General features: G+C 40.8%; 1 protein-coding gene across 3 annotated transcripts in view; it reads right to left on the bottom strand.

Moving 5' to 3' along the window:
• The window catches only part of nrg2a (neuregulin 2a), a 78,586-nt gene that overhangs the window by 40,219 nt on the left and 17,529 nt on the right, over positions 1 to 20,838 (bottom strand). For 2 of the 3 annotated variants that reach the window (XM_074671495.1, XM_074671494.1), the window contains exons 2-3: positions 2,732 to 2,897; positions 1,855 to 1,973 (exon numbers count right to left, since the gene is read on the bottom strand). In XM_074671495.1, the coding sequence (XP_074527596.1) occupies positions 1,855 to 1,973; positions 2,732 to 2,897 (285 nt within the window). Of the gene's footprint in view, positions 1 to 1,854; positions 1,974 to 2,731; positions 2,898 to 13,675; positions 13,814 to 20,838 lie in introns of those variants that run through there. The other variant, XM_074671496.1, reaches the window with a different exon arrangement.

Raw genomic sequence — 20,838 nt, 5'->3', positions numbered from 1 at the left:
CAACGCATTGGGCACAAATACACATAAACATCACGTACTGTGCACCAGATGTAGGCGTATCATGTTTAAAACTGTGTTCTGTAAAACAGTCTGCCATATCACTGATTCATCATGTTTTATCCATTGTGGCTACTGTGCTGTACATTACTTTGTAATATAATATTTCCTTTGATTTTGTTGCATTACAAGCTCTTTTCCCTGCTAAGATCATCATATAGAGTTTCATGGGCCATCAGTCACATGTTCATAAGCCTTCATTAAACACTAACAGGTGCTACCACCAGGGATTCCCCGACCTTTGCAGGGTGCCGAGCATGATCCAACCCATTCTATTTAATTGCCATTAACATGATGGTTACTCTGTAATTACTGTTTAACAGATTAAATTTTCATAAATGTTAGCACTTTGTGTCTGTGGTCGGGCTCTTGCGTCACCAAGCTTTTAAATATTGCATGCTCATGAGTGAAAAGAAATATATCACTGGATGGGAATAAAGCCAAGTGTCATAACAGGCGTACAGTATAAGTCACACGATCTGGCAATAAAACTCTACTGAAGCTTTTTAGATGTCAGGGAATAAAAAAAGAGGCAATGTGCGGCCCCATTTAAATACAAGATGGATGACTTCTTTTCTGCACTATTGTTTGCTTGAGATCAAACTTGCATGTTAGAACTGCTGAGAATCTCTGTGTTTTCAAACACAATGGGCTCTTTCTTCATCTGGAAAGAGCTGCGACTAATAATGCAGCTCAACTTAAGTCTGCTAACGGTAAACAATGGCACTAAAAAGGTGGCTTTGACAAATATAAAGAGAGGGAAAGGAGGGGGATAATTACACAGCCTGAAAGTGAACACAAGGACACTGAGTGATATCTCCTCACATTTCCTAACCAGATATATTTCTTCTAATGTTCTGAGATGAGAGAAATACTCATTTTGAACCGGATCAGCATGAGAACGAGAGGATCACTTTCTTGGAGCACCTCAAGGAGCCCTTCTTGGCCTCATAGTATTTCTAAGCACGAAACTGGTCAACATCATACATGTTTTATTGCTAAATAAGTATCATTCTGCACTTCTGATATCACTTATCACAATTTCTTGCCAGTGCACATTTGTTTGGGTGAAACACTACCCAGCATTTTTCAGAAAGATGATCCAGGTGAACTCGGTCACATCAAACACCTTCCTGATTCATGTGTGTCAAAAAAGCTGCCGTGTGGCTCCTCAATAGTTCACATCCAGATAACATCAAGTCCTTCCTTCATCTGCACAAAGCTACTTGGATCATATCTGCTTCATGAGCCTCTTAGATTACTTTTATACAGGCTCCATCTACTCAGACAGACAACAAGCTACCCACAGCAGCCACACACTCGCTACCCGCACTGCTTCTGGAACAAACACAAACTCACCACCCCAACAAACAGAAGCAGCTGCTATCAAAACTCTTTCATCTGCTACAGTACTTTGCAAAAACTCAGCAACGCTCGCACACCACTCAACAAGCCCGTTAGATACTATCAAACAGTCTGAGGTCGTTTCTTTTCTACAACTTTTATATTCTGTCAGGCGATGCTGCACATTTAACAAGCTGAAGTGGCGGTCAAAGGCAAAGACACCAATCATATCCTATCCCTCTTTCCCCCTTGGGCAATGTACTGTTCCACTGATTCATAGCTGTGTCTACATGTGTGAACAGTTGTTCTTCATGCGTGTTACTATAGCTATGTGCTCCTTTGGGATTTCTACTTTTTGATCACTCATTTGGCAAAAGAATAATCCAATAAATAAATTAATAAACAATATGCATGTGTGAGTCATTTCACTTGCTGCTCAGGGTCGGTACTCACAGCTTTGGACGTTTACAGTGCCAGTGGAGTTGTCTCTTCCCAGCGGGTTCTCCACAACACATGTGTAATTCCCAGAATCCTCCAGTTTTGCTCTGTTGATCTGGACTCTGGAGTTTTTCCTGTGGGAGACAACACTTGCACAGCTGAGTCAGGGGAATGAGGGCAGAGAGGAAATAGCATGGAAACGCAACAAGTGGAAACATGGAGGACAGAGAGGCTGAAATGAAAGCACAGGACTAGTTACAGCTAATAAACGTACTGATTCATTATGGTCTTAATTCTAAAGCCCCATCTTGTGCCAATATCCTTACATCAGTCGGTTTTATTACTACAATGTCTACTTTTCTCCACAAATTACACAACAACCAACATTGTTCAAATCCTCTCTCTGGTCAGTTGCTTTAATTTCGTCATAGTAGCCAAAGTAACCAAGAGAGGGTTCAAACAAGTTCATTTTTTACTCTTCGAAATCTCAGTTGTGAAAAAAAATAACATTATTATGTGTAGAGTGATTCTTTACAGCGTTAAGTCTGTTGGCTGAGAATAACTGAGCAGGGTGGGCTTAGGGTTATGTGCTGAATAAGAGAGTGCACCTGGGAAGGAAAGTTGTTTGTTTGAGGAATGTAGATAAAACTTATGAACCTAGTCTTGGACTATTTAAGTATATTCATGTCTACAATGAATACAAAACAAATGTTTTCATTCCATTTCAGATTCCCGATATTGATTGTGAAACGGCTCTTTCCTGAAAACCTGCAGCAGCAGCACAGCCTGCCAATAACGGCCACCTTGCTCCAGCTTCGGAGTGCCTCCCTCTCCTTTCATCTTACACCTGCCTGTGTTGGCGGTTTACTGGACATGGGTGACTTATACTCACTGGCTGTTTCTTATTTTGACTTTTTTGCTTTTCTTCAGTTCGTTGCCATCTTTGAACCACGTGTAGGTGGGGAGAGGGCTCCCTGTGGCCTCGCACTTCACTACGAGCTTGCTCCCCTCGTCCACTATTATTGGATTCTTCATTGGTTTTAACTTTGGAGCTGCAGCTGAAAAGAGAGGGAGAAAAAAAATACTCAGTGTTATTAACCCCTTCAGACAGAAACTTTAATTATAATCTGGTTTGCACTGTTTGTCCGTGAGCATGTGTCATTGTTTTGGGAGATACAGAGACAAAGACGGATGGGGGGACAGTAAAAAAAAAGCTGATCATCATCTTTTCAATGGTTTGAGCCAACAGCTCTCTCATGTGACCACCAGATGTTGTCACTTGAGACATAATCAGCTCTGTATCTGACTAATAAACAGCCTGAAAATCACTCTGGTTCTGCTGCTATAAAATCACCTGAAGCAATATTTAGCAAACATCTGACAACTCACGAAGAGGATCTGCAACCACAAACTTGCAATAAAAAGCAGTCTGTAAACAAGAAAGCCACAAATATTTTGAAAAGAAAATTACTAGTAGTTGTGTTGCCAATACCAAAAGATAAGAGCTTTAAAAATGGAATCTTCAGCTGCTGTAGTTCTTTTTTATAAGTGCAAACCTGGTACAAAGGGAAAAAATATGGTCTTTGTTTTTCCTACTGATATATAACCCCCTACACACACCCCACAGAAATCTGAAAAATGATATTTGTTAAATTGCACGGACATGCATGCACAACACACACTCATAAACACACTTGCCAGATGACAGCTGCACACATGTTTAAGAGAAGACCCAACAGGGGTCAACCAGGGGCTGTCCAAGATGCCCCCACTCCATGACTTCTCTCATTCTCTCCCTTCCTCTTTCCCTCTCTCTTACTAGCTCTCTATGTGAAACGTTTATGATTTTATGCAAACATTAAATTGAGCCACGGTACAAATCACAGCTGTTTGCGATGCATCACCTCGAGAGGATGACAGCGGAATGAAGACAAACAAAGCATGACAAGCAAACTGAAGCACGCAGATTGGCTTCAATTAAACGTAAAATGGAGGTGCACCAAATTTATCCCCTTGTTGTCCTCTTTTTCAAGAGACTGTCCTACTTCACTGACCTGCTAAAGGCAACATGTCTGCAGAAGAAGTAATAACCTTAATGATGGGGCACTTTTCATTTTCATTGTGGATTTATGCTGAAGGCTGAGATTGATGTTAAGAAACAATTATTTTGGCATATAAAACAGCATTTGACACTTCTAATTCACAGACAATGAGTTGATGTATCTACGAGGTCCAAAACTGTGAAAACACTGGGGTTAGCTGTTACAAAAGAGCAACCAAGAGGATTTTTTCATTTTTTGAAAACCATTTCTCTACTCTCTGGAGGCTCCAGTTTGGCTTATACAAAGCATGCGCCCCATGTATTGATGCTACAGTCTTTGTTGCAGAGGTTGCTGGTTGGTCTCTTGGCCACAACCCTTTGCTGTATATCTTCCCTCTCCCTACTTGCGACATAGCCCATCTACCTTCAGTATTCCAACCCAATAAAGACCTCAAAATGACTGTGAAGGAAATCTTTTACAGCTGATCATTTTACAGCTCTTTTTATTTTCACATATTCAGACCTTATACACAAAGCAATCATTTTTGTTCAGTGTTGATGGGAATCATCTAGATTTGCTCTGCTGTCATCCATGTGTAGAAGAGCTGGTCTTATTTTGTCTAATGCCCATTTATTAAGATGTGTGGTGATTAATTCATTTGTACATTTGGAGCAACAATTTGAAGTGTGGTTGCCCTGTGATGTTAAAAGACATTTTTGCACATTTAAAAGAACTGTCTTTAACCTTTGACTTTGTGTTGGTTTTATGTACAGTCAACACATCTATGTCTATACTTATCACATACTGCAAAAGCCGCTACAGTACTGAACATTTAATATTGTACAGTTTTTGCTTACTTTTAAATGGCTCACAAACCTCTCATCAGAAATTTTGAGGGTGAAATGTAAACAGAGGTATTCGTGTCTTGAGCTGAATACCTCCTCACTGGAGGTGACCTGCTGTCAAGGTAACAGGTGTTTAAAGTAACTGTAAAAAATCTGCCAGTCTTTCTTTTTGTACTTGGTCTGATTTGCTTTTAAAAATCATGGTTACATCTGCGTTAAACCAAGTGTATTTTATAACTAATTAAATGTCCTCAATTGAATGCTACAATCATCAAAAGAGAGTTGTCAGTCTGACTTTGAGCTGGAACCACAAACAGTAAAATGTCACATTCAAAATAGCTGACAAAGAGCACAGATCAATGGAAAAGCGAAACTATTCTTGGTTCAAAAGCAGCTGTTTGTTGCTAAAATTATTCCGTTGCTTGAAAGACAGTGGGCTTTTATCTGTAAGCGGCTTCCTGTCGGAAAATGTGAGTGAAGATATTCATGGCATTGGAAAATAGAGACAAAGATCCAAACATGAGGCAGATGTGTCTTTGTACTGTGACTCTTGGTAACCTTAATGAGCTTATTCTCACGAAGAGCTTTTGTGCTGCAATCGCTCAGGCAGTTAGTGCAAGATTTTACAGTCCCAAAAGGGTTTAGGACAATAAAAGCCTCATCGCAGCAAAAAATTACATGTTTTTTTTCTTGAAGTCATAGCGTTATATAAGCTCATAAGATGTACATGTACTGTTTTGACTTTATAAAATCTACTCTGCAAGTAGTGTGGATTTATCAATCGCCCCAAGCAAGACCACACACCACACCAGAGTCCTAATGCTCCAGATGTTCTTCATCAAACTTTTCTGTTATTCAGTAAATGCAATGGACTATATAGGACCTGATGTTAAATGAAGATTAGGCTGCACAATACTTTATGGTTGACTGATCTGCCTAATTTTCAAATTACACTGGCTAATGGGAAATTAACATCAGAATATCTGTTGCACTCTGGAGTTTCCTGACTTTGTGGCACTTTGATTAATAGAAAAACATGCCACATGTTTGATGAGCAGCTCCACTGCATATTTCATCAAACTGATCTGAAGCCAAATGTAATTTGGCAATAAATTAAGAAAAAAAAGCAGGTTTGTATACAGCTTTATTTAATGACTTAGAAAACTAACAAAAGCCTTCCGTCTGCATATGTGCATGATTTCCAAATAAACTCAGTTCTGCTATATACGTCCAGCACACAGCCTGAGGAAAAGCCTGTCAGTCACAATTTAGGGGAAATGGGGTTGCAACATAAAGAAAAATGCTCCATACTTTTCTGGGACACAGGTTTGTCCTAGCCAAGCAAATTAAACAAACTTTGCCCTCGCCTGGAAAAGTTGACGAAACACAACACTCCACCTCTCATTAGTTCAGAGATCCAGATGTACAGGACAATCTGCTCCATCTACAGAATGCAGTTCTAATGAAGACATAGTCCATCAGACACTCCAGCATCCAGACACAGATGTTTAACATTATGATGTATAGAGATTAGTCTACCAAGCCGGTTCTAAGCAATGCGCATCCAACTCATCACATGCATAGCACAAACAAACGTTCATGATGAATGCCTCTAAAAGTCATTACAAAATCCTGAATGAACAAACTCTGACAGCTTAATTAGAGAACCTCGTTCCTTTTTTACCGTTTACAATCAGTGTTTTGCAACATGAATGTGGAGTTATTATCACAGGAAAAAAGGAAAAAATCTTTTATTGGACAAATAGTTATTTAATTTTCCATTACAGCAATGGAAAAAGAGTCCGGCAGCGATGATGAACCCTCACCCCAACAACAGCCTGATTCTCTGCGTTTGAAGCCAAGGGGCAGCTGCAGACATGGACTATAAAAACCAAATTTGAGAAAAGAAGCCTAACTGGCGTGTCAACAGCTCATGCCTTGGGTAACAGTTGGAAACCTCAGTCCATCAGGAGAGAGGTTCAAAAACAAAGTCCTGATGAATTAACAATGCTTTGGCTCCTATTATTGAGTTAACATTTTCTGTTTTACTTCCAGGAGCTTAGAAAAGGAATCTGAGGCATGCCTTTGTGTTTCCCCTTCTAGACAAAGTATCCCTGATTACTCTGGTGTTATGTCACTTCACTGCACGTTGTCAAAAGACAAATTACATGGTGAGACAGCCAGAGAAATGGGTCCTGCATGTGGGAATGGTCTGCACACTAGTCACTGTAATGCAACATCTGTTCAAAGAGATCATTTCAACAACCTCCAACCAAAACCAAAACACTTTCACTCCACAATTATCTGTTTCATTGTTTATACAACGAAACAGATGAAACAGTGCTTCACACTAAACTCTTCATACATGTTACTGATAGTGTTTTAAATCAGGATGTATAGTTTCTTTTCTTCTTTAAATGTAAAACAAAGGAGAAGTCCAACACTTCTAACTTTTTTATATAAGGTTGACCCAAACAAACCACTTTTTAAGCTCAGGATTTATGAAATAAATTTAAGACCTTTAGTTGATGCAACTGTAGGAGTCTGGTAGTTAAGTCCTTGTAAGGCACAAATATTGTATGCTTTCCTTTTTTCCCAGACGTGAACTTTAACATTTGTCCAGCTTTTTGGGGTTTTTCCTTAGTTGGACAATGTCAAACCTTTGGTCAATGTTTCATTTATTCACTATACAGTATAGGCTTACATGGGGGGAAAAAAGCTGATTGTCTTTGCATTTTAAGGTCAACAAACTCAAAAGTAAAAGTTTGCTCTTTACAGCATTTTTAATCTTGAATAGTGGTTGTCTGTTCCAAAAAACATCAGCACCATCGGAGACCAAGTCATTCATAACTGTATGCTGTGGGATTTGTTGAAACTCAAAACCAGAACTCATGGCAGCCAAACTTTTCCCAGACACTTTGCATCACTAACACTTTGCATCACTGTCCAACACTGCTTTGGTAGTTAAGAATCGGGATGTTCTGTAGAAATTGCTCTGCTGGATTTTTTAAGGAAAATTTAAATTTCCCTTTAACTCACTGTCCTGGCCATATCCATCTCAGCTAGACACAGGATCGCAAAATGTGCAGGTGGACTACATCAAAACAGTTCGCAGAATGTGACCAAGGCCCAGTTTACACGACAACGTTTCATCTGAAAACGCTGAAACGCAGTGAAAAAAATCTGAGTTTACACAGAAACACAGAGGGACTGAAAACACTGTAGTAAGCATGCCAGGCCTGCAGGTGGTGCTATAACTGTCTTGTCCATAAGCCGCTTTTGGGACATCTCCACTGAAGTAGAGTTGAGCCGATAATCTGGTGTATTGGGGAATACTAAGTTAAAAAGTGGAGTAACAGATGCACAGTTTGTATAAAGACAGTCAGCAGATACAGCAGATCGAGCAGCACAAGCATGGCACGGTAGTTCGCGACGATCATAACAACGGTACTGTCGTCCTGTTGTATGCACTCATGTGAAGCGGAGTGTGACATCATCATTTCCACTGAAAACACCAGCTTACCGTTTGCACGGCAATGGTGTCAGGAGCGTTTCAGAAAATTCCCACTCTGGAGGCAGTTTTTGAAAGTTTGCGTTCTAGGTCGGCTGAAATGCTGTTTCCATGGAAACACGAGGCTGAAACGCAACAAAACTTTTGCGTTTCACCCTAAAACCGTTGTCGTGTAAACGGCACTTAACATTAGCTGAACTAGCCCTAGCAGTTGTTAACATCCAGATGCCTTTGCTGGTAACACATTGCCCAGGTCAAGTGAGTATACTAGTTAAACCAGACACAGCCAACATTAAACAACATCTCCATTTTCTTGATTAAAATACTGTCAACTGACACTGAGCTGCAAGGCACAGTCTCTAGCCATCAAAGTGCTGACAGTTAAGAGTAAAAATGTTTAATTACTTAGAAGATTAAATGGGGCAAGAGTCAATAATACAATTTTGACTGTAATACGTCGAGGTTTGTTAGTTATTCAGTGAAAATGAATAAAAAAAATTCAGTTGTTGAACCTTAAATGCTTTGTGGACACATCATTAGAGGGTAACTGGGCTTTTTGTATGTCTGGAATACAAAACAGCATCATCTGCAAAAAGAGTATTCAATGACAAACAAAATTTGATTTCAGACAGGGATTGTTTATCGGGGTTTTTTGATTGAAGGCGAAGCAGGTTATAACAAAAGTCCAGATAGTCTATATGTGAAATAGTTTATGGGTAGGGCTGTATTTGGAGTATTGATATCTTTACTCACAGATAGCTCTGTGACGTAAAAGTGTATTTCTTAAATTATTTTATTTTATTTCAAGTGTAGAGTTTTCCAACATTTAACCATATATGTATGTTTCACTAAGCTCACGACAGCCATTGGCTGCATATTTAACAACAGTGAATGAGGACAAGTCACAAGCTATCAAGGGTTTAATCAAGAGCTGCTACCATCACCTACACATAATCAGTGATATCAAAACAGTTGCCTTTCATTCAAACACATAAGATAAAACACATAAAATTTGGAAACCATTAAACTTTTGAATGACCAACCAAGTGAAAACTCTGAGCCTCAGCTAGAATGCTTCAAAAGTTTGTGTTTCTCTTTTTGCTTTGCTAAATCATTGTGCAAGGACTTCTCCTCAGTCCTGCTTCTACTTGGTGTGTGGTGTGAAGAGACTTTCATGAATGTCTCAACTATGCCTCAAAGAGCTGAATGCAAAGCCTGCATAAGAATAAGTTCTTCCCTTTAATTTTCTTCTTAGCTGCGGCTACATGATGAACACATGACAATTTAATCCTAAAAGTTACACAAGTTAAACAGCCAGTTACAACTAAGCTCTCTGTATTTTAAACAAATGATCAATAAAATAACTTCCAGTAACATGAAAGGGCATTAAAAACCATTGATTCAAGTGGTTATTTGTTTGATCATACATCTGTTCTCCCCCTAACTTGGTTACTCACCTTCATCAACAGCAGCCGGCTACTATCAGAGATGGGTGTTTACATAATACTGGTTTTATTTATGAGATAACTCACTTTATCACTTGGAAAGTATCATAAATTGAGAGGCGCAAATAGATTTATGTCTTGTTCCTTCATCCAGAAAGAAAACATTGTTCCTTAAGAGCACAACATGTGCTCACAGCTTTACAGGAAGCCACTTGGTTAACCAGTTGTCTCAAGTTTCATCTCTTCTTTCATCATAATTTGTCTGAAGACATTTACTTTGAGAGCCACACTTCAAAACACTTCCGTTTGCGAACCTTTTGCGGTTTTGGCTAGCCTTGTTCAAAGACTATCGCTGACACTAAAATAGGCTTTCTGTGCACACAATCTATAGACACTACAACACTGGAGGTTAAGGTCAAGCTCACCTTCTGATTTGTTATCCTGTTCCCTGGTGTTTATACCAACACACTAAAAGGTAATTTTGTAAGAGCAATTATATGAAGCAAGATCACACCTGAACTAAAAGCTGAGGTTGTGTGAGGCTCCACCACCACCACCACCTCCTCCTCCAGCGACTACTGGTCTTTATTTTGTTGCTGAGTAACTTGAGTAGCTCTATTTCAATTATAAAGGTGGGGTAGGTGTTTGTACATGATAAAAAGCATCTGGAACAAAATGAAGGAGCCAGAACTTCATTTCTCAAGCTTATGATTACCAGACTGGCTGTGCACGCAATTCCAGGCATACTGAGAGGAGCTTGTTGTGTTATGACTTGACACATGAGTGAGGAGATGAGTGGTGGAAGTTCATGAATGATAATATCATCACAAGTAAAATCATATTTATGTAGGTCAGGCAGATGGCAACAGGGGATTCTAACCTCTGGTTTAAAACAGAGACACCAACATACACACATGCACTGCTGACAGATTTGATGAAATGCCGATAGCATTTTGCACTCCTGGTGTCATACTCAATAAAGACAACTACGTGCACAACTTTTCATTCCCTTGGGAGGTTTTGCTTTCCAACAAGGACCAGCATTTTAGCATATATGCTATCTTTAGCAAAAGTTTAGCATCTCTTTGTCAGGTCTACAGATTTTTTTATTTTTACCTAAACAGCCCCTGATTTGATTTGTCAGAAAAGTCACGCAACAATCTCATCAAATATCAACTTTCAGTTACAATACATGTGATTAAGGCAAGTGATCTGAGAGGAGATAACCACGAAACACTGCAGTAACAGAATTCCTGAAATCAACACTTTCTACACAAAATTTATGAGATGTCACACCCGGTGAGAGTAGGCAGTTATAGCTGAGAATCACTTGCTGGGAGCTAATCAACTTAAGTAAAAGTGGAAGACTAAGTTCCCAGAGAACATGAGGTATACCAGACAATACTGTCTTGTTTCTGTGACGGCGAATGTGATTGACTGACAGTCTAACAACCTCAACAGAACGCTCATGGGCTAGATTACATATAATTATACTTTGTCACACCTCATCCAAAGAGGCACCAGTTCAGTCACATGAATGCACACAGTTATCAATAACATAGCATACTGTGGCATTGAAAGAGCAATATCCTGAAGAAGAGGTGGATGTTAGTTGCTTTTAGCAATTCTCACTACAGTTAAAACAAGACATATAGGCAGCCTTGTCTATGAAAAAGAAAAAGTGTGAGTTATGACTTGTAATCTGTAAACTGACAAATAGCACTAAAAAATTGTACAACTAGAACAAAATCTAACAGGGAGAAAAAAATTCATGACTATTTCACAGATTTTTCTGACCTTCCTGCTAACTGCATGGTATTATTAAAAAAAAATTCCCAATGCTGAATAAATCTGAAACAAATATAATTTATAAGCAAGCAATGCACAAGTCATAAGAGAAAACATCTTTGTTGCAATTTGTTGCAATTTATACATTTCAGCGCCATGGCTAGCACTACATCATGTGTTCTTCAACAACAAAAAAAGGTCACTTCAAAAAAGCTAACCGTCTCTGTTTGCACAGCTAGGAATCTTAATCAATAAAGAAAAAATCTTACAACAACAACCAACTCCTTTGGTCTTTTTCTTCTTCCAAACAGTGTATTCCTTGTGGTTACATAATAAATACAAAACAACTCATTTGACTGGTGTGTCTGTTTCATGCTAATGTTGAAACACAGTGATGCAAGGCAGCAGCCTTTAAAGAGACCCCTTTGAATGTATATTTATTACATAGGAAGTTTGTAAAAACAAAACATTTTCATATTCAAATAATTCTGTGTTGACTGGAATACACCTTTAAACATTATATTCCAGTCTCTACCAAGTCTGTTCTGCTAAATGTTGCTGAGTACCACACTGACTGTATCTTTAATTTTAATTAGTACAAAGATCACACATGACTACACTGCTAGTTGTCCAAACTTGTTTCCTGATTTGCCTCTTCTTGCCTTTTGATTCTAACTTTTTTCTGAACCTGATTTATGATAAACCACATCCTCAGCAGAATGATGTCAGCAGAGACAATCCCTAAGCATGTCTTCATTTTGACCAACTTTGAAATTGACACGTACAGAGGGTTAGTCCACAGTTTCACGCATTTTTCCGTTAGTGTGACAAAAAACACAGATCTTAGTTTAATAGAGAAAATCAGAATTAAAGTTCAGGCCAATATGCTGTAGATAGATTTATATTAAATCGAACATGAATGATGTGTCAACAGAAATTAATAGAAGACAGTGTCTACATCATTTTGTGTAAAGGAAACTGACTTCATCATTAGGCTTTTTTCTGTTAATGAGCCATTCTTTGACATAAAAAGTCAAATTCTAGCATACAATAGTTTCCACCTCTCTATTCTACATGTTATCATAGCAGAGTCAAACTAGAAAAGAGGGCCCATAATTAACCTTTTATTTAACTTTGTTGATAAAATATGAAGATGATCACTTTTTTCATAAAAGAAAAACTCTTTGGTCACACTTTAAGCAGGGAAAAACCTACCAAAAAAAAACCCTTAACATATAGACTGAACAGAGACCTAAAAAAACCCTGTCTGCTGAAATGTCTTAAATGCAAAGCCCAATCTAGATGGCTGTCTGGAAGCTGACAGCAGTGACATCAGCAGGTACAAAATGGCTACCAGCATCAACACATGCTTTCTAAGATACAGTATCTAATCAAACCTAGAATGACACACAGAAACAAGGGCAATAATCATGGTGCTGTCCTGAAACGGGGGCTGGGTTTCCCCATGACCTGAGGTCAAACTACAGTGACATGCAGCAGCTTGTAGAATCCACCACTGAGCAAGCACATCGCTGCATTTGTGACTCTAAAATACAGGCAGCTCTCATCGCTATTATGATTTCAAAGGAAAAAAAAAATCAGATGGATTTTATGTGCCATGACTCACCACAGACTCAGAACAAAGATAAAAGCACCAAGTGATTAACAGTGTTGAAAGAACAAGGCTTAATGAACACTACACAAACACATCAACAGCACTTTTGTGCTAAAACTGTATAAAAAAATGTGATTTTTATTAAAATCTGTTGTAAGTAGCAAAGTATTTGAGAGAACATGATCATACTAGGAATCAAAAACCTTCTAAGATATTCCAGCCATTGGTTTAGAAAAGGCTGTTCAAACACTGTGTTTTGGCTCTGTGGTACACAGGCTGTTGAACCAACACTTAAGCTTTACTTGATTTGGTATACAAGCTGTATCATCTAACTTCCCTACAACTCCAAAGTGCTGCCAAACCAGATGTGCCTCTACACGCTGTCCACGTTAGGAGACCATCCATGTGACAAGCCAGCGGCAAGCTTTGACAAGCCAAGGGGATACTTACTTTACCCCACACTTCCGTGATACAGTAACACAAACTTGATCCGACTCTCTTCTCATAAGTTCCTCTTTCTCCATCTAACAAACTTATACAAAAAACTCAAACATAACGTAACATAGAAAACACCTTGAGATTTCTTTTACCTGTTGTGGGATCAGCTTCTCTCTCCCTTTGTGCTTTTCTACCACCCTTCTTTCTCCCTTTCCTATCTTTCTTCCTTGTTTCCGTCATGTTGTCAAAAGAAAATAATCCTCACAGGAGAAGACACGCCAGACAAAAAAAAAAAAACACAGGTAGTCCTTCTGGGAACGTGTGGCAAGTGGGCACCACCAGACTCTGAGCCTGTTAGAGCGTCTCTCCTCCTATATAGCAGGAACCACCTACTCGGAACAGGGCAGAGAGGAGAGGGAAGGAGGGAGGGAGGGAAGGAGGGAGAGGGAGGGAGCAGGGTGAAAAATAGGGAGAGAAAGGTAGAGTGAGGCACTGCTCACACAGTTAAGAGGGGAAAAGTGAGAGAATACAGAAAGGAGGGAGGGAATAAAGAGGGAGGGAAGACAGAGGGAGGGTGGGTGTAGGGAAGGCATTTCCCATTGCTTTAAGCTAATCAACTGTTCCCCTACTGGATCTATCAGATAAGCAGTGGCTCTTCCAGGCCCTGCAGTCACAACTGAGGGTGGAGAGAGCCTGAGTCCACCCAAAAAGCTTAAGTTGGCCCATCCGTGCTCCATGGTGTCATTTTGTAGCCAAAACTCAGTTTCTACTACCTTGGGAGCATCTTCTCCTTCGTAATGACCCATGCAAAAGTGGAGAGAGACCACTTAAGTCGTCCCCTCTGCATTGCTGACCCCACCCAGATAATTCGGAGACCTGCCCTTGCCAGGTTGGGTCCCCAAACGCTTCACATCTGGTTCAGATTTTTGTGAGCACAGATTTTTCTTGGGATGTATGTGCAAGAGAGCGATGTGTGAGGTGCAGAATGTCAGATCATAATCTGTGACAGACTGCTTCTAGAAGAATTACACAAAATCATTGCTTGCTGACTTCCTTAGCTGCTCCCCTTCCTCACCTCTCCCGTCTGTCAGTCAGCTCAGCCCTGCGGTCGAGTCTCAACACGTCTACGGTTGTATCTCTGTCTTTTTTCACTGTCACTGGTTAGCCAGGTGTCATCAATGTCCACGTAGCAATACGGATTTACGGCTATTATCTCTTAAAACCACGGCTTTGTGCATATAACCCAACCCTGTCTTTGAGCAAATATGGAAGATCTTTTTTCTATGCATATGAAAGTTGAGTGGGCAATCTACATTTGTGTTATTAATTACTTTTACAGAATGAAAGAGGTGGAAAATAGGGCAAAGGGAGTCACTATGAGAGAGCCAGGGCAGGACTGTGTTGAGGGGCACACGAGAGGCGGTAAAAGTATCAGGAGAGAATATCTCAGGACTGCACACCTCTGAATTAAATACAACAAATTAGTTTTTGTTCATGTCTGTGTGAAAGCAAACCTCAACCAAAGCAACTAATCTGTTTATCTTAGTTTAACATTGCCCAAACTCTGACTTCACGATCACAGTATTATCTTAAGCTGCTATATCAGAGTAAGGTTTTCTAATTTCATGCTGACTGAACTCCTCTGTCTTGTTAAGTGGAAACAAAATAAAAAAAAAACATAGGCACAAGAGCGACTCTCAATGAAACTGTTGAAGAAAAAAAACAAACAAAAAAAAAGGTCTGTGGATGAGTCATTCTCGGGGCCCTCCCGGAGTTTCTCTCAGTCCAGCCCTCGGAGGATTCTTGACGTTTCGATGGGAGGAGGCAGGAGCAGGGACTGGGGAGGAAAGGGGGCAGCAGAAGGGTCATGTCTTAACAGGTCAGTGCTCTCAATAGCATAAGCCTCATCTGTGGGCAAGGAGGTCAAACTGAGGCCAAGGTCTGACGCGCCAATCAGGTCTAACGCAAAGCTTTCCCTACTCCTCTCTCCTCCCTGTGGTTGTTCTCGATGATCTAATCTGTCAGCGGAGGTAACTGAAGACTGGCAGAGGCTACGATGTGTCAGAGAGCTGCCCCCTATCTCCACACAACCTCAACACTCACTTCCTCCCCTGCTAGTCAACAAGATGGAACTCGTTCCCAGGCCTGCATGTCTGTGGGTGGGCACGCGGTTTATGTATGTGTCAGGAAAGTAAGGATTTGTGAAGTCAGGACAAAAGAAAAGTGACTTTCAGTAGGATGGGAAGTGGATTAAGAGAAAAGTTTAGTTGCCCTTGACCCCTCATACCACTTTTCAGCCTGCCTTTTAAAAAACCCCACAGCTGTCCTCCAGTATAATCTGAATTAATGAGATGTAACATCAGCTGATTTTACAGACAGTAAAAGCATTGGGGACACTTTCATCTTTGGGTTAGTGTGTGTGTGTGTGAGAGAATTTGTAGTTTTTATTTCAAACTTTCTCCAAACTTGCTGAGTTGCAGCTAGAGCAGTATGGATACAAAAATGTTTTATGACTTTTACGATCTCAACGTGCCCCAAGTGTGTCCCTTTAGGCAGAGTTACATAAAACATGGCTAAGGCAAGAAGCACACAGACACACTAGAAAAGAGGGACCCACTGTGTTAGAAAATTAGGTTAGTTTTTTTTGTACACAAGTTTGTGTGATGAGCTTTAAACAAGCTTTTATGAGCTCGGGTAGTACAAGAAGATTGTGAAATGAACTCAATTTCTCACACACAGTCACAAATATGGCCATGGACATGTGTATCTAAATCTCTTTCTCTTTTTTTCCAGTCCTCTCCAAAGCATCTGCTGTTTTTCAACAGCCGTGGGCTGTCCTTGGATCGGGGTCTGGAGGTGGAGGGGGCACAGTGGGCTAGTGTGGGAGGAGCATGTCTTGAAGAACATGTCTGAAAAAAAAACAAGACAAAAAACCCAAAATAAAAAAACTGAGTCAACTCTAAAAGGTCTGACATGGATCCTTTGTATGCCCCTGCTCATAAATGCTCCACAGGCCCCATCTCTGCCTGCCTCCTAATCCCTCCACACTGCCCTGAAAAAAAGGGAGACAGCTCTGCTGCATGATGGAGCTGAGCGGCAGCATACCTGCACATCATCACTGTGATACCGCTCAACAACTCTACTGCCCTTTCACAGGCACCAGAGTTTATCTTTTTGGACATAATGGCTTTAAACAGCCATTAGGTTATGTTGTTTACATCTGTCTGCTTAGAATGACTGTCTTTTTTTTCAACCAACAAAGAGCATACAGGAGTGGGGGCTTAAAGAAGGGTATAGTGCCTGCCTGCTTTTAACACACTCTTGACTCTCAGAGGTGAGTTGAGGGCAGTGGTGGGGAGAGCATGACCTCTTGGAGAAACAAGGGAGGCAGCTGGAGAGTAGAGAAGAAAAGAGAAACGCAAGGAGGGAAGGTGGGGACAATCTGAGATAAGTCACACAGCTCTATGCTGGAATACAATAAAATACTAGGGATGCACCGATCCAACTTTCCTGGTTCTGATACCTATACTAGTGTTAAATAATAACCTGCATGCTCTACTGTGAGGTAAGACTGGTAATGTTTTAGGTAAAAGGCAAACGGCAACCTCCAGTCTAAGAATATCAGACAACGCGGGAGTGCTTAAATCTGCTGTTTCTTGAGTGTCTGCTTGAGGCTGGCTCTGGAAGTACCAGAAGTCACATACACACCAAGCCAAAAAAGTCGTTTTCAAAGCAGAAATTAACCTATTGACAGCCTGGTTCAAAAAATATCTCCTGTCTGAGTTGCTAATTTTACTATCGGCACACACTGGGGGTGAATTTTTTTCAAACTCATCAGTTAGGAGGATATTAAGATCACAAGCTCGACCAATCAGAGCCACAGTTCAGGGTCACGTGACCCACAGGCGCCCTGAAGCTGTACGCAAAGCCCTTGCCACTACCAATATGACCGCGATAGCCAATGTGCTTCATTTTCCGTTTCAGAAACAGACGGGTGACGTCAGGGAGACTACGTCCATGTTTAATACAGTCTATGGTAAAAGGAAAAAATGAGTTCCTGTTATACTTAAGTTAACATTTGTTTAAACTATAAAATATTTAAATGTTTACCATCAAAACAATTCTTCAGAATGTACACAAGTTCTTTTCAAATGTAAACTTTTATACCCTGTTGACTGTAAATGCAGCAAAAAACAAAGCAAGTGTATCAATGGTAACATTTCAAACCAAGTAGCAAAGGAAGCGTGTTAAAAAATAAATAAATGAATAAAAAGAGCTGTTCGCCTGGATCGGCACCATGGATCTCTTCCCACCAAGACCGATCAAGCCTTGAGGGGCACCGATACGTCGATAACCAATACCACCGATTAGTATCAGTGCATCCCTATACAATACAGAGCAATAACATACAGTACTGTACAATACAGTACAGTTTCATATAAGACATACAATATTCTGGGTACAATAAGAAACAACTTTGATATAATACTTGACCACATAGTATAATATTGCACTGCACTATGTGCTGTGCATGGTTGTTTTTTTGCTCAAGAGAAACAAAGCGGCAATCTCCAGCCTTAAAGTAAAAATATAATAAGCTGTAGTTCATCGAGTATCCACTAGAGGGTGGCTGCAAAAGCACCAGAGACCACATACACACACATTCTAAAAAGCAGCTCTCTATATTTCTATCACTTGTTATTTTTTTAAGCTATTAAACTCATAAGTTTTGCCTCATTAAGGACACAGACTACTAGACTGACACAGTAGCCGATGGCAAAGAGGCTGGAAACCTGCCTCAGCTTTCATCTTTAGCTTGATCCGTTGTAGTTGGGTTGAGCCAGCTTTTTCAATATGGCTAGAACCAAATACGTTTACAACTGCCATCAGTTATTGGTTGGTCCCTGAATCTGATCTGACTGATTCGATACCTTAAGGTACGGCACTATATGCCACACTACAACAAAACTCCATATCATTTTGATGCTATACACCCTTTCATAGAATAGACTGAGTGCAAGGAATATGTTTGAAAAAGTACAAATGTCCTCTTCCTGGGAAGTCGAAATCAGCCCCACCTGCTGATATTCACCTTTTCACAAGACATCTGCTCCCTCAGCTGACCATGCACAGAGGTGTTAGAGCAACACAGGCAGGCTGCCCATTTCCTCAAACAAACCCCGCTTGTATCTGTTGTAGGTACAGACCAAGGAGACTGCGTAAAACACACATTTGTGAGCCTGAATATAAGCTGCTGGATGCTGCTTTGCCGCCATCCATTTGTGTTTACTGTAAGTGTGTGCGCAAGTGGCACCCTATATGAATTACAGGGCAGAAAATGAGGATGTAACAAGACTTCACTGACACTGTTAGAGCTGAAAAAGCCTCCTCAAAGGGAGACACGACACAGATTAGTATGTGTGACATCTGGAGGCCTGGGGAAGGGTCTGTTTCTCAAGGTCAGTCATGCCAAGGTCAACCTAAATTCCAAATCTGAGTGTTACTAATGACTCGGCTCAGCAACAGCTGAGATCAAGATCCCGGAGAGAGGGCAGCAATCACAACTTCTTTTATTGCACCAAAGACCAACAGATGAATTCAAATCCAGCATGGTTGTGGCATCTTTTCAAGAAATCAAGGAGACGTAATCTAAGTGTTAAAGAAGGAAGTGATCCTGTGTCGATTCGGCTTCTTTCACGTTTCCGCAGCACATAGCTATCACTATGGCAACCACAGTCTTAAGGGTAGCAACTAGAGTATGTGTGTGTGTGTGTGTGTGTGTGTGTGTGTGTGTGTGTGTGTGTGTGTGTGTGTGTGTGTGTGTGTGTGTGTGTGTGTGTGTGTGTGTGTGTTGGGGGGGTGAGGAGGATGAGAGACAGGGAGAGAAACAAGAAAGGATGCGAGCAAGAAAAGTAGGAGGTAATGTGTGAGGAAACACAAAGGGAGGAAGAACAAGCAAGCAAGAAAGAGAGGGAGGCAGGAATAAAAGAAAAGGTAAAACAGGAGAGCAACCGAGTGAGACAGAGCCAAACCAAGACACAAAACACACACGCAGACACACACACATAGGAGGAGGAGGTATCCACTGAGCAGCTGCAGCCTGGCCACTGTATCGCTCCAGAAGAGAGATGTCCATGAGTAAGCCTGTGCCAAAGCCTGCTGGGAAACACTGCAGCAGCATCTCAGAGAGGCAGAGACGACAAACAGCAGCACTGAGCATGCTCCAATCTCAAGGCCGCCGAGAGAATGAGATTTCAGCTCTTTAGCCTCCCAGTTTGTTCAGTTTTCTCCAGTTTTATTCCAGCCTCCATCTGTCACAATCAACACAGCAGCAGAACATCTTTAGGCTTTATTAGTGTCTCCGCGCAGGATCAAGTGTGGTCGATGGGGTCTGATAGCTGATTGACGCAAGAATAAGAGGCGTCTCGTACTTTTCAGCCATGCTGACTTATTTTGACAGGTTTGGCTGAGGGTGAGAGAACAAGAGATGAGGCATAGCAACTCATCAGCCAATAGGGCATGATACTGCAATAACAGGCCAGCACACACACACACACACACACACACACACACACACACACACACACACACACACACACACACACACACACACACACACACACACACACACACACACACACACACACACACACACACACACACAAACACACACACAAACTGCCTTGTTGCCAGATGTGATCCCTGGGCTTCCAAACTCTTCCTGATATTCACTCTTATCTGGACGTCTGCCAGAGCCGCACTGCAAATGACAGCCATATATTTGTGTCAGACCTACAATTAAGCCGAGCTTGATTTATTTCACTTCTGATTCTCTGGCTCTTTATGCTCGCGCGGCAGACAGACAGTCACACCCACGTCAAGACACAATTGTGCGCTTTTTCCGTTTCATGACTGAAAATTGATGCCTCTTTTTGGCATCAGTCATGGTGAGGTGATAAAGTGTGCCGCGGTGTGAGCTTGTAGAGTTTGTGAGTGTGTGTGAGGACATGCTGTAGACTAAAAGAAAAAAAGAAAAACCTGTAGAGGATGTCAATTGCTTCTCAGCTTCAGCTAAAGTGTGAACACAAAAATAATTTTGCGTGCTGATAAAACTGTGGATCAAAGTTGACACGCTTCATCTTCACTGTCTTATATCTTTCCTCAGCGATAACAAAGAGCCTCTCAATAGGACAATAATAATAGCTTATGCTGTGATACAGAAATAGCACAAATATTTCTAATGACAGATGCTGTCTGAGCATGACTTTGATGATCCTCTTAGACAAAAATCCGCTCTATCTTCTTAAGTCTGCCT

The sequence above is a fragment of the Halichoeres trimaculatus genome, unplaced genomic scaffold, assembly GCF_033239565.1.
Source record: "Halichoeres trimaculatus isolate MK-OKI-2021-1 unplaced genomic scaffold, fHalTri1.1 fHalTri1_scaffold_6, whole genome shotgun sequence".
Taxonomy (NCBI): domain Eukaryota; kingdom Metazoa; phylum Chordata; class Actinopteri; order Labriformes; family Labridae; genus Halichoeres; species Halichoeres trimaculatus.
This window is presented reverse-complemented; position numbering and strand designations above follow the sequence as displayed.